The sequence below is a fragment of the Penicillium citrinum genome (assembly GCF_028827155.1).
Source record: "Penicillium citrinum strain IBT 23319 chromosome Unknown utg000009l:1.0-4274883.0:1.0-4276374.0, whole genome shotgun sequence".
Taxonomy (NCBI): domain Eukaryota; kingdom Fungi; phylum Ascomycota; class Eurotiomycetes; order Eurotiales; family Aspergillaceae; genus Penicillium; species Penicillium citrinum.
The window spans coordinates 2,563,418-2,578,026 of record NW_026622694.1 but is presented as its reverse complement, the minus strand read 5'-3'; the positions used below and the strand labels follow the sequence as shown (position 1 = coordinate 2,578,026).

General features: G+C 47.2%; 4 protein-coding genes across 4 annotated transcripts; all 4 read right to left on the bottom strand.

Annotated features, from left to right (window-relative positions):
- Positions 1-188: 188 nt before the first annotated feature.
- On the bottom strand, positions 189-4,856 carry N7469_010437 (uncharacterized protein; the record flags this gene model as incomplete). The annotated part of the gene is made up of 1 exon (XM_056649342.1): positions 189-4,856. One exon carries the CDS (start codon positions 4,854-4,856, stop codon positions 189-191), a length of 4,668 nt encoding a protein of 1,555 aa, XP_056496473.1.
- A 2,594-nt stretch (positions 4,857-7,450) lies between these two features.
- N7469_010436 (SAP domain-containing protein) lies at positions 7,451-8,290 on the bottom strand (the record flags this gene model as incomplete). Its single annotated transcript, XM_056649341.1, has 1 exon — positions 7,451-8,290. The coding sequence occupies one exon, from the start codon at positions 8,288-8,290 to the stop codon at positions 7,451-7,453; it is 840 nt and encodes a 279-aa protein (XP_056496472.1).
- Positions 8,291-9,067: 777 nt separating this feature from the next.
- N7469_010435 (uncharacterized protein) lies at positions 9,068-12,033 on the bottom strand (the record flags this gene model as incomplete). Its single annotated transcript, XM_056649340.1, has 13 exons — positions 9,068-9,261; positions 9,317-9,403; positions 9,454-9,571; positions 9,621-9,802; positions 9,859-9,931; positions 9,985-10,591; positions 10,643-10,818; positions 10,868-11,150; positions 11,199-11,329; positions 11,395-11,553; positions 11,608-11,684; positions 11,738-11,794; positions 11,859-12,033. The coding sequence occupies 13 exons, from the start codon at positions 12,031-12,033 to the stop codon at positions 9,068-9,070; spliced, it is 2,319 nt and encodes a 772-aa protein (XP_056496471.1).
- Positions 12,034-13,393: 1,360 nt separating this feature from the next.
- N7469_010434 (DUF3455 domain-containing protein) lies at positions 13,394-14,211 on the bottom strand (the record flags this gene model as incomplete). Its single annotated transcript, XM_056649339.1, has 2 exons — positions 13,394-13,501; positions 13,561-14,211. The coding sequence occupies 2 exons, from the start codon at positions 14,209-14,211 to the stop codon at positions 13,394-13,396; spliced, it is 759 nt and encodes a 252-aa protein (XP_056496470.1).
- Between the last annotated feature and the right edge of the window lie 398 nt (positions 14,212-14,609).

Genomic DNA, 14,609 nt, shown 5'->3' with positions numbered 1-14,609 from the left:
GAAAAGCAAGCAGAATAAAAATCAAAAATGTGGCACTGTGCCGCGTAGAAAATAAAATATAAAGAGAACAAAAGAAAACAGAATGCCAGAACGTCGCAAGGGTATCTGCTATGTCACATAAATCATAAAGAAATCATGGATCGTAAAGAAATCATGTATATAGACAAACGTTATATCGGTAATGGGCATCAAACGCTTGCCGTGCGACGCTTAACCTCGCTTGGCTTTTGCGCATACGCAATGAGCATGCGGAATCCAGTGCCGCGCTTCTGGCACTCACGGAGGGTCTTGCGATCGTTCCACATGCTAGGATCATTGTCGCCAGTATCGGGGAGGACAGGGTCTTCGTAGCATTTGGTATACCACCAACGACCAACTCGAGCTACAATTTTTGCAATCGAGGCATCATTTGCGGCAGAAGGGGCAGGGTCTGAAAGAAGGTCTCCTAGGGAAATATTGTCGTCTGAAGGGGAAGACCTGGATGTTGTCTGAGTGCCCTGGCTTCCTGTTGTTGTGGAGACAGATGTAGGGGGTAGGGTGTATCCAGTTGATTGGGTAGCGGCTGAAATAGAAAGAGAGTGGCCCGAGGAAGATGTTGTCGAGCCTGAAGATCGGACAACCATTCCGGCAACCGGGATGCGAACCATACAACGGCGGAGATTGTCGAATCCTTGAGTGCCAATCAATCTTTGCACACTATCGCTCGCCGGGCTAAGACTGATGGTCGAGTTGGCAAGACAAGTCATCTCTTTTAATCGGCGGACAGCTTTGCGTGTGCGAACTCCCATATTCACCATGTCTCGGTCTAGAATGCTCATCTCGAGGTAACCTCCAGAACGAAGAACCCGCTTACATTCTTGAACAATGTTACTTTGGACTGCTTCAGATGTTGCCGTAGGGAATCGGAGGACTGCAACGGCGAAGTAATCCTTTGGGAAGGGGAGAGGATTTTGTAGCCCAGCATGATAGACGGTGTGGTGGTTGGCTGGAGGTTGCCATGCAGCTGGATGCGGCAAAGCAGTGGAAACAGGCCGACCGCTTAGACTGTAGACTTCTGCATCTGGGTAAGTCAATGAGCAATAGAATGACCAGTCATCGTTCCCAAGGCCATCGATCACCAGTATTCGACCATGTGTTCCAGATTTGACGTGGTTGTGTGCTGGACTGAAGAGGACACGGCCAAATGAAAGCCAGCGACTGGTCATTAGAGAAGCAGATCGCATATTTGTGCGTGTTACAGCATCCCAGTCACGCTCAGAGGGCTCATGGATTTTCTTGCGTCCATCTGGCTTGGACATTTTTGGAGGCACTGCCGCAAGTGAGTGCAAGAATGTCGATTGCTGCTGTTGGACCTGGTCCGAAAATTGTGTTTTAGGGTCTGTAGGACTTCCAGGGTTATCACTACGTTCTCCATAGCTAGCGATGAGATCGCTATAGGATGGCTGTGTTGACGGGGAGATGGAAGAATGCAATGCAGAAATGATTCTGGAGCGGCGAAGGCGAATTGAATCACTGCTATCTCGATTCGATTCGTCTGTCTTTGTAAAAGACGGTACTTGAAGCGATCGAGGTTGATCGAGCCCATTTTGCAGGGCCCTACTTGCCATAGTTGCCTTTTCAAACCTGTCGTCGTCCTCGGACTTGATCGAATCGTTGGTCTTTGGCTCTTCCGGTGAAAGAACATGGTCTATAAGATCATCATACTCGTTCCACACCTCATCTTCTGTCGGGGCAGTGGTCGCATTAGGTAACACTGCAGTCACAGCAGCAAGTGCTCCAGAACTGCTCGATGAGACGGAACCTTTGTGGGGAGGCGAAAAATGAAGAAATTCGCTGGCCGAAAAGGGACCTGCCAGAAAGTCTAAAGCACTGATCTGCTCTGGGGCACTGAGAGCAGGATAAAAGCCGTGGCCCAGATCATACGGCTTACTTGAGGGTGCATCAGAGACGTTGTTCGGCGGAGATTTTTCAAATCCAGGGTACTCGTGCTTGTTTTCCAATACTGGAGCTGGAAGGGAAGGGGTGTCAATAACGCTGAATGGCCGAGAAAATGATTGCATATCCGGTCTCAATTGCCTTTCCCGTCTGGAGACGACTTTTGGAATGCGGCCAATTGAGGCCAAACGTCTTGGTCGGCGGTCCTCGGGGCTGCTCTCGGGTTCTGGGCCCATAATGTTGCGATTGAACATGGCGGTCTTTGGAGATGGTCTATCATTGTTGAACTCGCTGTGCAGCTTTGGTGGAGATGGAAGCAGGATTGATGGCTGGCGTTTCTTGATATTCAAGCCCGCAGGAACTTCAACCGGTGCAATTGGTAGTTCTTCTTCAGTCGGAGGTGAATGTTCGATGTTGCTGATGATTCTCTCAAGTTCGTCAGAATCTTCGTCAACAATTGCATAGTGAGCAACAGGTCGATGATTCAGAACGGGAGCAATAGTAGCATGAAGCTTTGCTGGCTGAGAAGCTTGCTGAGGGAAAGGTGCTGTTGGGATTGCTGCTTTCACGTCATTTCCACGATTCCTTTGGAAGAGATTCCACCGAGAAGACTTTGTCTTTTTGATTTCTTTATCGTCGCGCTGTGATGGAACTCTAATGGTTGAAGACAATACCGAAGTATCGTTTTGAGATTGAAGTGTTGGGGGAGCTATGCCATAACTCGAGTGAGATGTCTGCGTTGCCCCAGCACTAAGAATAGGTGCTACTGTGTTCTTCCTACCATTTGGAACAGGCATTCGAGCCCTTTGAGGTGGTTGTCGAGCAGCTGTCGGTCTTTTTTCTGGGTCTCCATTCCTAGTCTGTTCCATCCTTGTGACAGGATCCCCAGGAATTGTTTTTTCCAAAGCTCCGATGGAAGTGGGCAAAGACTCGGTAGATTGCACAGTCGATGACGAGAGTGTTGTATGACAAGGTATGCTGGAAGAAGCCACACTCATGCTGCTGATGCTCTGCTCACTTTGGCTTCTTGAGAGGGATCCTCCATCTAAGCCTCCCCCTGTAATGACTACCGGTTCGAGTCGGCTTGAGAAAAAATGATCTAGTTCAAGGTCTGGTCGACTAGACATGCTTCCCTTGCTGCTGGCCACAGAGCGAGAGGCACTCCTTGTTGTACTCGTTGACCTGGTTCTTGTACCTGTACTGCTACCAGTACTTGATTTGCGACCCCTCTGGGAATATTTACCATATCCCTCGTGACCGGTTCCTGCTGCTGGACCCTTACGTGCTGGGCGAGCTTGGTCAATTGAGGAATCATTCATTTTGGGCTTTGATTTCTTCGAAAAAAGACCAAATCTTTTTGGAGAAGCATCTGGGACCTTCATCTCTGCTTTGTCTTGGGGTGGCACTTTAATTAGTGTTCGGGGTGATTTTCGAGGCATGAAAGGAGAGTTAGACTCTCGTGACGGGATGCGTGACAGGTCCTTGGATAGTAAAGAATCGGTTAAAGGTGTCACTGAATGACTCCGGATAGATTTGGTTGTGTCCTTTCCTGGAGTTCTTATTCGTTCTGCTGATTCGCGACGTGTGTGGCCTGTAGACCTAACATATGGAAGATTACTTCTTATCACGGGAGAGGTCTCCAGGTCTAAATTCTGCGTTCCATCTCTACTGGGTCTTCGAGGTGGAGTTTTTGGCACAGGGATATTCGGGCTTGCAACGGTAGTCTTAGGACGGTAGGCATTGAAAAGTTCCCGCTCGGCTTCGTCAACTTCTTTTCTTGCCTTTTCGACATCGATATCAATGCTCTGTTGCGGGCTAGACTTTATCGACGACTTCCTTGGTGGAGGGCTGTGTGGAGGACCCCGCAACATGGTGACGGGAGATGGAGTTTGCTGTATGGGGGCATTCTTGATAATTTTCTGGCCATTATTCAACTTGGCAGACTGATTAGGTATCGCCTTTCTCTGTAGCGTACGCTCTGCGCTGTCAAGTGTTGCGCTTTGCGGACTTGCAGTGGTAGCTGGTGGAGAGAATACTGGTAGCCTAGTTTGTGACGTGCTGCCCTGTCTCAAGCGGGCAATTTTGGTCGAGTGCACAATACCCGGAGAGTACGAAGACAGCGAAGTTGGTGTTGATCCACGGCTCCACATGCCAGGGGATTCTGAATATCTTGTCGAAGGTGTACTCGCAGAAGGGATAAAGGGAGTAATTGCCGGTGGTGGAGGCTGGCTTGAAGTTGCTGTGCGAAGGCTTGCCAGCTCCACTGGGCCATGAATTCTTGTTGTGTCCATTGCATATTGATTCGACTCGTTGCCTGTGGTGTGTACAGAGGCTGGAGCGTGAATTGATTGTGAGATCGGAGGTTTGTACTGTGTGGCCTCCTTCATATCCGATATCTGGTGCGTTTGAGGAATTACCAAACTCAGCTTCTGACCTTCCCTTTCTACATGTTTCCCTATTGTCGGTGCTTTTCTGCGAAGCACGTTGCGAGGGCGTTTTGCAGGGGCTATTTGGCGTGGAATAGGAATAAACTCGGGGAGGCTGGTTATTTCGAGAGTAGATGCAGATGAGGGAATCGATTGTGTTGAGAATTGAGGTGATATAGTAGATGATGCAGGGGATACTGATGAATGTTGCTCGCCAGTGCTTGGGCGTGGAAGCATGGATAATCGGTTGTTACGGCTGGTGGGCTGAGGGATGATTGTCGATATAGCTGCTGGTTGACGAACTTCTTCCGACGAACATACAGATAAAGCCCTACTAGCTCGAGGCGCAGAATTGGAAGGGCGTGCTATTTGGGATCGGAAAATTTGCGGCCCATTCGTAGTTCTAGTGGTAGTACCTCGATGTGATATGTCTGCAGAGTGGGCAAGATGATTATTCGACGGCATGCGACGGTCACCATGATTGTACGACGGCATGGTGTGACGCTAGTAGAATTCGAAAACTCCAATTCTGTGACAATTTGTTTATGAATGAGCAAGTGTGTATGGGAATCGTAATCATCACGGGCGTAAACAATATAGCGGAAGCTCACTAAACATAAAGGTTTGAATCAGCATTGGAACCAAAACCAAAGAAGACAAATGGGAGTATCATACAAAATTCACCGCATCCCAAGATTGATTATGGGAAGCAACCCTTCAGGATAATTGCCGGGAAAAGGTGATTAATAGATAGTAGAAGAATGAGGCTGTGTGGGCCTAGGGTATCTCAAAATGGACGTAACGCGAACTATACAGTAAAATGGAAGGAGAGTAATGATTAGGAATATCTGCAAGAATTAAGAATGACAAAACTATATTAGAAGCAACTCCCAACAAGAAATGAACTTGCAGATGTCAGGCAGATAAAGAATAGAAAATTCACCGACATTGGGCTGATCGGCGCCAGCAGAGCTGCAGCTGCTTCGCCACAGTTTGGAGTAGTGTGGCACTCAGGATTTTCCAGCCTCGGCCACGTCAGTGAGAGATCCATAGGAGTCTCAAATGTAGAAACCCAGAAAAGAACAAAAATTAAGGTTTCACAACCCTGGGATATGTCGTTGAAGCCGAAGAGTAAAAAGAGAAAATTTCAAGACGAACCACGAGGTTATACTGCAAGGCGGACTTTATGTGCCCACACTTCCCCCCTCCTCCTGCAATGTGGGGGTTAGCGAAAAAAAAAAAAAGCCTCTCTGGGTACGAAATACGCCCATATAGAGAGCGGCGAGTGGCATCTTCGGATTAACTTGACGGCGGACCCGGTACTGGCCAGGAGAAGTCGGGTTACGGCGCGATCATTGGGCATGATTCTGTGACTACATTTGTGATGAGGTCCGATGCGCGGGCGCCAGGGTATGGAGGCCTGCGAGAGGCCTGGATCGTGCACTCTGGAATCAACGGCCCCGTAAAAAAAAAGTAGACCAGGTAAAGCTAATTTGCTAGTCCTATCACGGACTGTCATGCCATTGCGATGTTCAGTGGCGCCCCAGTGGATGGAATGGCGCGGTCCACATCTGAATGTCCTGGAGTACAATCGCACGAACGAACTCGGCGAGTTCAGCGACTTCAGCTGGTAACTTCCATAGTGTGAAGGCATAGACCGCTGATATTCCGATAGAATAGCCAACGAGAGGCTCACCGCGTTTGCGTCGCTTCGTTGCCAACGCATCGATCGGAGACGCCGAACCCGATCAGTACTGCATCGTCGATCCTCCCTGCTATATACTGCAGTGCACGTTGCTTTGTCCTTCGTCTCGGTGGACTTGAGACGTGTCGCTAGGTAAGTTACCAGGTTGCCATTGTTTCCCCCAGGACTCGGAGAATTATCCAAAGAGGTGCAGAGGCGGACGCATGCAGGTGTGGATATGAATACCCCCGTACACTGTACTATAGAGATATTTCGTAGATGTCAAGACATTTTGCTCCTGACGGCAGTCTTCCATTCTACATACTCTTTTTCTGACTTTGAGTCGGCACTGAATAGATGATAGCGGGTCAGAACCGTTATTCGGAGTCTGGTTCAGAGCAAGGCCCGTCCCGCGAACCAGGGTAGGACAATATCAGGGTCACAATTCTCCGACCTCAAAATTGAGTCTATTCTGCCGATTCTGTTGGTCTGAATGGAGCGACTTTTCTCTTGGCTCATTTGGATAGGTCAAGTCTTGTTTGCCAGTGAGATGGCGTAGATGGCGTATTGTAGGCTTGTAGACTCTCGAGGATGGTTTCCTGCTCGGGGCTAGGGGAACTCCACTTGTGTAGCAACAGCTGTTCTTGATTCTTATTTGCACGTTCTAACCGCCCTAAAAATAACACGGGGAGCGAACAAGAGTCCGGCATTCGAGGCCTCGACTCCCGCTGGTGGAGATGGCGCTAAAGACTGGAGTTCTGTTCATATCACACTCATCGCTTCGGCCTTATTGGCGGGGAAGTGAACAGTCTCATACCGTACTGATCGCTCGTCCCGATCATGAAACCGTGCGACAAAGCACAAGAGCAACCCCTCCCGATGCCGGTAAAGGTCAAACCCTCGTCTTTGGGAGACTTTGGCTTTTCTCGTTCAACAGAGTGGATTGGTTGATCCCCGAGTAATGTGTAATTCTGAAGGATACAGCCCCATTCTGAAGCCACACTGGCCGGCGCCCTCGCTGCAGGAACAAGAAGCTAATGCACATTTCAGCTGGTGGAGGTTCGATGGCCCAGATAAGAGTAAAACTCTCGTTCTCCTCCATTATTTCTATCTCTCCACCGCATGCTGTTTTGCTTTGTTTTGCTAGGAAGACGCGCGGTGGGGAAACTTTTTTATACGAAAAGTTTGGGGGCAGATCCAATGACAATATGAGTTCTTCAACTGCACAAGTATTGAAGTTTGACTGGGATCAATATCCAATTTGATTCAATTCATTTCAATTCAAGCCTCTGGTAGCTTCATACAAACGCCCATAAATAAGTATTTCCGAATATGTCAAAAAAAAAAAAGATAAAATAGAACAATAAGATGAAATGAGTCGTAGTAGGTCTACACTGCGTCTAGCCTATGCGGCTTGCGCAAATCGCTTCTTGCGAGCCTCCATCGCTGCAAGGTCCTTCTCATTCATAACAGGCTTAGGTCGCCCGGACGCAGGATTACCACCTCCAGTCCGCTTCTGCACTCCATCTCGAGGACCATTGCGGTTGCGGTTGCGGCCATGATCCCGTCGCTTGCCTCCACGTCCCCCTTGCTCGTTACGGCCTCTCTTGCGGGAACGTTCGTCAGGAAGGGCCTGGTCAAGACCCTGAACACCCACTGTGGGACCGCCCTCCGCGTCGCCTCCCGTACCGAAACGCTTCGCCCGGGCAAGTTGCTTTTCTGCCTCCTGGACGGCGGTCTCATGGTCCTCAACCATACCGAATTTCTCGGCGCGGGCCTTGCGTTTCTTCAGCTCCTCCTCTAATTCCGTAGCAGGGAGACCTCGAGTATAATCCACCGCGGGCTTCTGCTCTGCCTCTTGAGTAACGCCTTCGGTTTGAGCAACGACATCGGCTGCGCCAGCTGACTCAACCTTTAGCTCTTCTGTCGCGGCGGGATCGGTATCCAGCTTCTGGTTGGGAACAGCTACAGGGTTGGCAACAGCGCCCTTGCCGCCAGCAGCAATAGCAGCCGCGCCAGCCTCAGTCGCTGGTTTTACAGCTTCGGCGGGGGCATCATCATCCCAATCGATAACATCTTCGGCAGCAGCATCGGTCTTGGCCTCCGCGGGAGCACCGGCATTCTTCTCATCGTCTTCCTGGAGGCGCGCAACCAAATCTGCCTTTTTTCCAGTGTGTGCAAGTGAACGCGACTTGAGTATTTCGACCAGTTCGGCATTGGTTTTCTTGCTATAATCGGTGGCCATATTGAAAAGCGGCTTTGGATTCGGGGAAGTAGCTTCAGGTTCTCGGGGGGTGATGTCGGGTTGAAAGTGGGGAATAGTAGTTCCAGGTGTAGGAAAGATAAAACGTCAATGTAAATTTAAGTATCACTCCTACTCCGCATTCCTTTTGCGATAGAAAATTGGATATGAAATGGACGCGATTGAAGGAGTGAACGTAGCGATCGCCAATGACGGCGACGCGACTTGCCGTCGCAGACGCGGATATGACCACGTGATAATTAGCCACATTGTCACGGTGGCGCAGTCATGGTTTCCATATGGGGAAATCCGAGATTAAATGAGGCTGTGCATGGAGGATCTATACAAGAGAAAGCAGAATGTGGAAGGGCTAAAATCATAATGTAGCGACAGATTGTGTCTATTTTATGTTTTCAATATCCGTAAACATCTCAATAAGAGTACTTTGACCTTAGAAATTGGTCCTGAAGTACAATCTCTCCGCCCTCAATTTCATCTTCCACTAGAGTATTCTTCGCAGAGTCAGTACTGGGCCTATTGGTTCAAAAGAATTCGAAACATTACTATGGATACAATTTCGCAAGTACAAAGTGCAGTATTAGAAAAAAAAATTTCTTTTCGCATACTAGTAGTATCAAGAAGATAATTCAAAAAATTAATTCGGCTATGTTTTGAACGATTTTAACATAAAACCCCGCTCAATATCTTCATGGTGATCCCAGTCCAAGCATGGGTCCTCGATCGTGCGAAATCAGACTTTCGCCAGTTAGAAATCGATAATCAAAATTCCCCAGGTCCTTTTCCGAAATGTCCGCCCTCAGGGACTGCCAACCATGGCACGGATTTGGCATCGTATGTGTTCGACCCAACTGTATTACCCCACCAGTTGAACTTGACAGCATGGTATCCCAACGCGAAGAATATGACAATTGTCGCAATTGCTGTACCGGTATCCATGGCAGCTTGTAACAAGTCTAAAAATGAGCAAATTAGAACCCATGCTCACAGAAAGTGCAACAGGAAACTCACAATTGTAACGTTTCCACCAGTCGAATGCCCGCTTGCGAATCAGATAGTTGAAAATGAAACCAACAATAAACCACAAGGAATATTGGGCTATTGGATCAGCACATTTTCCAAATTTCCAGAGTATCTCTGGTACTTACTAGTGTTTGCTGGTGGAATGTTGCCTGCCGCATTGAAGAAAATTGGGACATTGATGTATCGAATCCAGCTATTGGGATAGCGACGGTAGAGAAGGTAGACGAGCACAGTAACGACAGGCTACTTTGTTAATAACCCAAGCTGTAACGCGATAGCTCTAGAAACTCACTCCTATAACGAAAAAGTACACAAGTTTATTGTATACCTGTCCTGACTGGAACATTCGCTGTGGGCCGATACTGCCCCAGATTATTGAAGCTTGATACATGACTTTGGCTCCATTGCAGGTGAAGCGTTCTTTGTTAGAAGGTTCACAAAGGCCATTTATATGCCCGAGCATCCATCTTAACACTGGTTTCGTTAACTTAACACACTGTTCATTCTGATTCGTAGGAAGAGAAACCTACCCCCTGTCTGAGTTGCTGTTGCCAGTATACTCGCATAAACCTGGCCGAAAAACAACACACGAGGAGGGATTTTCTAGACTCGTGATAAGCAGAAGGCAAAATGGATCGGGGAAGTATGTATCATACCATATATTGCCCTAGCTTCAAGTCCTGGGCAAAATCCATCCCATGTTTGACGGCGTTGTAGCCGTAACATTTGACCATAAGATTGGCCAACGGCTTCCCAGGCCAAGCATACCCTGCAATCATTTCGGTGATAATGTTAAGAAATACTCTCTGGTTAGTCGTTCCTTGAAGGAGACCTTCGGGCACTATCAGCAAGACGGCTAGCCCAAAGCAAACAACGACAAACCCCCATACTGGTAGTTCAGTCTCCCAGTTCCTTATGGTTAAGATACCCAAACCAAACGTCACCAATGTGAGGGCACCATACCACCATTCTGGAACTTCCTTGTATGCATGCATCAAACGGCGATGAATATCCTCTCCTCCATGACGAGCATTCTTGAGCCTGGCCCATATCTCGGAGCCATTGTACAGATAGGTGTGCACCACAATTGCGGTCACCGCCGCAAATGAAAGCCCGTATGTGAGGGAATAAGACATTGAGATATACATGGGAGAATATTCTTTGTATCTATCTTCAAGGAAATTCAGGTTCTCATCAACCACTCGCGATATGTTATATGAACCCCCTGTGTTGTCAAAGGTGCTCGAGGAAAGGAGTGGAAGACTTAATCATCAGCCTACTTGTCTCCAGCACAGTTCTCAGTATATCACTCACTATGCGCTGTACCACACATTCGAGTAATACAGGATTGGCGATAGAAATAAGTAGAACAAAACAACCACTGCGAACGCATTACATGTAATGTAAAACGGAGTTGTAAGCGGGAAGCCAGCATAATTGATCTGCGTCCAATCCAAACTAATTGGCAGCAGGCCCAAGCCAGAGTTCATCTGAGAAGTCAGATCATTTTCCATCCAAGCAGAACAGAAAAATGCTTACCCCAAAAATTGTGTTGACCTTTTGGTTATTGGGAAATATCCACGTTATAAAAGCAAACGTACTAAGACTTGTCCATATGTAGTCCGGAAACCAAAATATCACGAATGCGAGAGCTGTGGCATAACTGAAAAAGCGATAGCGATTTATAGTCCAACCATTGGCTGGTTTGCGGCTCTCTGGCTCATGGAGTGCTCGGAAAAGTACAGTTGAAGACAGCGAAGTTGGCCATACTAAAGCGGCCGGGTACACAATCCATCGGCGCGCAAGGCCAGTGAGGCCGAACCTAACTATTGTTAGTAACTCAAATGCATGGAAACCCCCAAAAGCCTACCCTATCATCTGTGTTGTTAGGAGATATAGAAATGAGAAGCCAGCCCCCAGATCACGATTCCAATAGACAGGGCTGACAATGGCGACAAGGGCTCCTTGCGCATAGGCGGTAGAGGCGCTAATATTAACGCACTGGAATTTCTTGTTATTTTCAAATCGGTTTGAAAGGAATTTAGATTAGACTAATGCCGACTCACGATGACGATAAAAGCGTGTTCCTTGATAGTAAATCTTCCTGGGTTGACATCGAAAGTAAACTCTCCCAAAGGAACTCTCCATCTGGGCAATTTTTCCCAGGCTCGACCTATGGGGAAAACCAAGATCTGGGCAACGACATAACCTATCGTAAGTGAGGGCTAATGTTGGTCAATAATTGTTCAAAGACGTCGCCAAATACCACGAAAACTGACATATCGCAAGCCAAAAAATTGATTCACTCCAGAAAAAAGGATAACAAAAATGGTCATCAGTATCCAGGCTCGTACGGCTATAATGGACGTCAGCCGATCTTTCGTAGTAGAGTCTTCTTCGTGAACCCACTATTGCAAGCTATGCTAGGATCATCTTTATTCGAGACACAAGCCGCGACTTCGGGGACTATTCAGATGTGAGTATGAACTATATTCTCCCATATTTGAGGGTTTGTAAGACAAGGGCATACACGGGGATTCGTCCCCATCAACATTCCACTTCAAGGCCTCGACAGGTGTGATCTCCGCTAGCTCTGATCTATACAAGCGATCGCCTGGATCTTGGTTAGAGTACTCTGCTTCGAGGTCTCCAGACTGCCTTTCCGAAAGCTCTGGAAGCTTGGCAGAATCGCACCGCGTGGCCATTTTTTGTGTGTCGATTCCGGGCTGGCGTTCTGTTCGAGTAAAGAAGATAAGTCCCAGATGAATCTTTCAATGGCTGATGACCTACTTATATGACTCTCTTTCGTCCAGGATGCGATGGTCACGATAGACCCACCTAAAATCGCAACACATAACTTGGACAACAGATTACTCCATTAGTGCATGCGTAGGGTACTTTTCTTAATGTTGCCATCCGAGTGGCGGTAATCTTCAAGACTTTGCAAATAATATCTTGCATTGTCTTGTTAGTTCAAATCGATATGCACATTTTGATTCGCTTGAGTGGAATTGGGGTGCGATTGCCGATAGTACATATTTAGTCACAAAACAAATTTCAAAAAGACGCCGACTATTTTCAATCTATAGACTAACTTCCAGCCAGTAGACCTTTGTCAAAATCCATCTCGTTTAGGTACGCTTGTCTGGATACCTACCCAATAGATATGATATCGTTTCGATTATGAGATTTGAAGTTCTTAGCGAGTAGAATCTCGCATATCAGGTCAACGAACCTCGCTGTTGAGTACTACCAAAAAGAATCTGAACAGTAGTTATTGATCTTATGTTTGATTTTCCTCAAATCGAATGCAATCACGCCAAGTAGACTACGGAGTGGATTTTCGGAGAAGCTTCGGTATACTAACCAAATACTTCATAGGCCATATAAATCCCAGCGCTGGCGTGATACTGCCACATTATGTGCTTATATCACAATCCAAGACGCCAAAATTTTTAGTAAGATCTGGTAAATGCCGTTTTTTCATGAGGAAAAAATGAAGAACTAACTTTTTGTTACCTGAGACAGGGCAAGTCCTCAAAAGATGTGAACCGCCGATAGATTATAGTAATAGTGCGCGATGAGGACATGCTACTATTAAGAACATTGATCACGAATACTAAAAGCATATGAATTGGGTTCTCAGTACTGCTTAGTAGCTACTAGTATTAGTTGACTAGAATCCTACGGGTCGCGTGGTTCGTGTATTAGAATTGATCTAATATTAACTATCTATTGGTGGTCACAAAGTGCTCGTCTTGTTAAAGAGACCTGGCCTTTTTCTGGTAACTTTTTAACCACTGTAGAAATCGCCCTATACAATCACACCATCAGGCCGATGCCCGAAAATAATCACTAGCATTTGTATTGTTTTTCTCATTGGCTCCACTGCTAACCTACTATGTATACACCACTCGACCATAGTAAATCCTGGTATCGATGTTGAAATAAGATGATTTCTCGAGTGTGTGTATCTGCGCATTGTACTTCCACACGTTGCTGTCAATATGTCTGAGTAGGTGGAGCTGGCATTGAAATGAAATATTCTTCTCATAAAATTATCTTCTAGCCGTAGAACCAGTACTCAGCGGCATAGTCTACAAGTACTGTATCATTCTGCCTTTCGCACGTTGGTGGTGCGACTCCATCGACTGTCATTACTCGGTATACCTCCTGGACGATGATCTGTCAGTTTGATACTGTTCTTCGGGGTAGCTGATCATCTAGTTTACCTTCACACCCTTACAGTCCTTGCAATCCAACTTTAGCCATGGAACGTCACTGTCGTTTTTGCCGGATGGGCGAAGAACTCTCGCAGGGGCCTTGACAGATGCATCTTTCTTGGAAACGATCCATGTATCGGAGCCGCTTGACCGCAAATCGAAGAAAGGGTCCCCTGCAGCGTTGAAGTAATGCTCTCCGATAATCAGATTGCTCGTCTTTGTGCTCAGGGCCAAAGCCTCAGCCAGGAAAGCAAGTGATCCAAGCGTTGTATGCCCCATCATCGCAGGAAATTCGTGGAGGAGATTAAGAGACTGTGATGCTAGGCAAGATGCATCGAAGAGTGTGGCTACCGCTCCTGTCGCTTTCGGTGTCGAGGATTTCTTGGGGTGGCGTGCGAACTCGCTAGATGAACATGAATAGTTCTGAGTACCGCGCCCGAGGACGACATACTTGAGGTCCAAATGAGGAGATGGCCCAGGAAGCTTAATTTTGGTATTTTTGATTGGGAGGTCTACACCCTTAAGGGAGCAATTTCCCAGTGTGATGTTCTGAAGCTCAGCGGTGATTTCAGAGAAGGTAGAGGCAAGTCGCAAAGGCCCAGGTAGGGCAAATGCCGGCGAGAGACATGCTGTCGCAAATAGTAGAACCTTTAGAGACATTTGCAGCATGGCAGTCGAGCTCTTATATAGCAAAGAAGTTGTAAGTCTCCAAGGATTGAGAGAGTGAATCGGAAGAAAAAACAAAGGAAACAAGAGCGCGAGACCGAATACACAAGATCAGATGAAGCGGGAAATTTGAACTGGCTTAAATATTTTCCAGTGACATAGCAGGACAGCAAGAACGGACAAAGAGCGTGCGCCTTTCTCCTTGGTCAGATTCCAAGTCACCAGTTCACAAGGCTAATTTCAAGTCCAACATGTTCCAACTTTAAATGCTGTGCACGGTGGCTTTGACTTGTTTGAGAACTCAACATTTGAAAACTTTACTCGATGTCCAGTCAAACTACAACCAGAATTTCTGAGGCTTGTTAAAAATTGGGGTGACGGGTTCGAAGCGA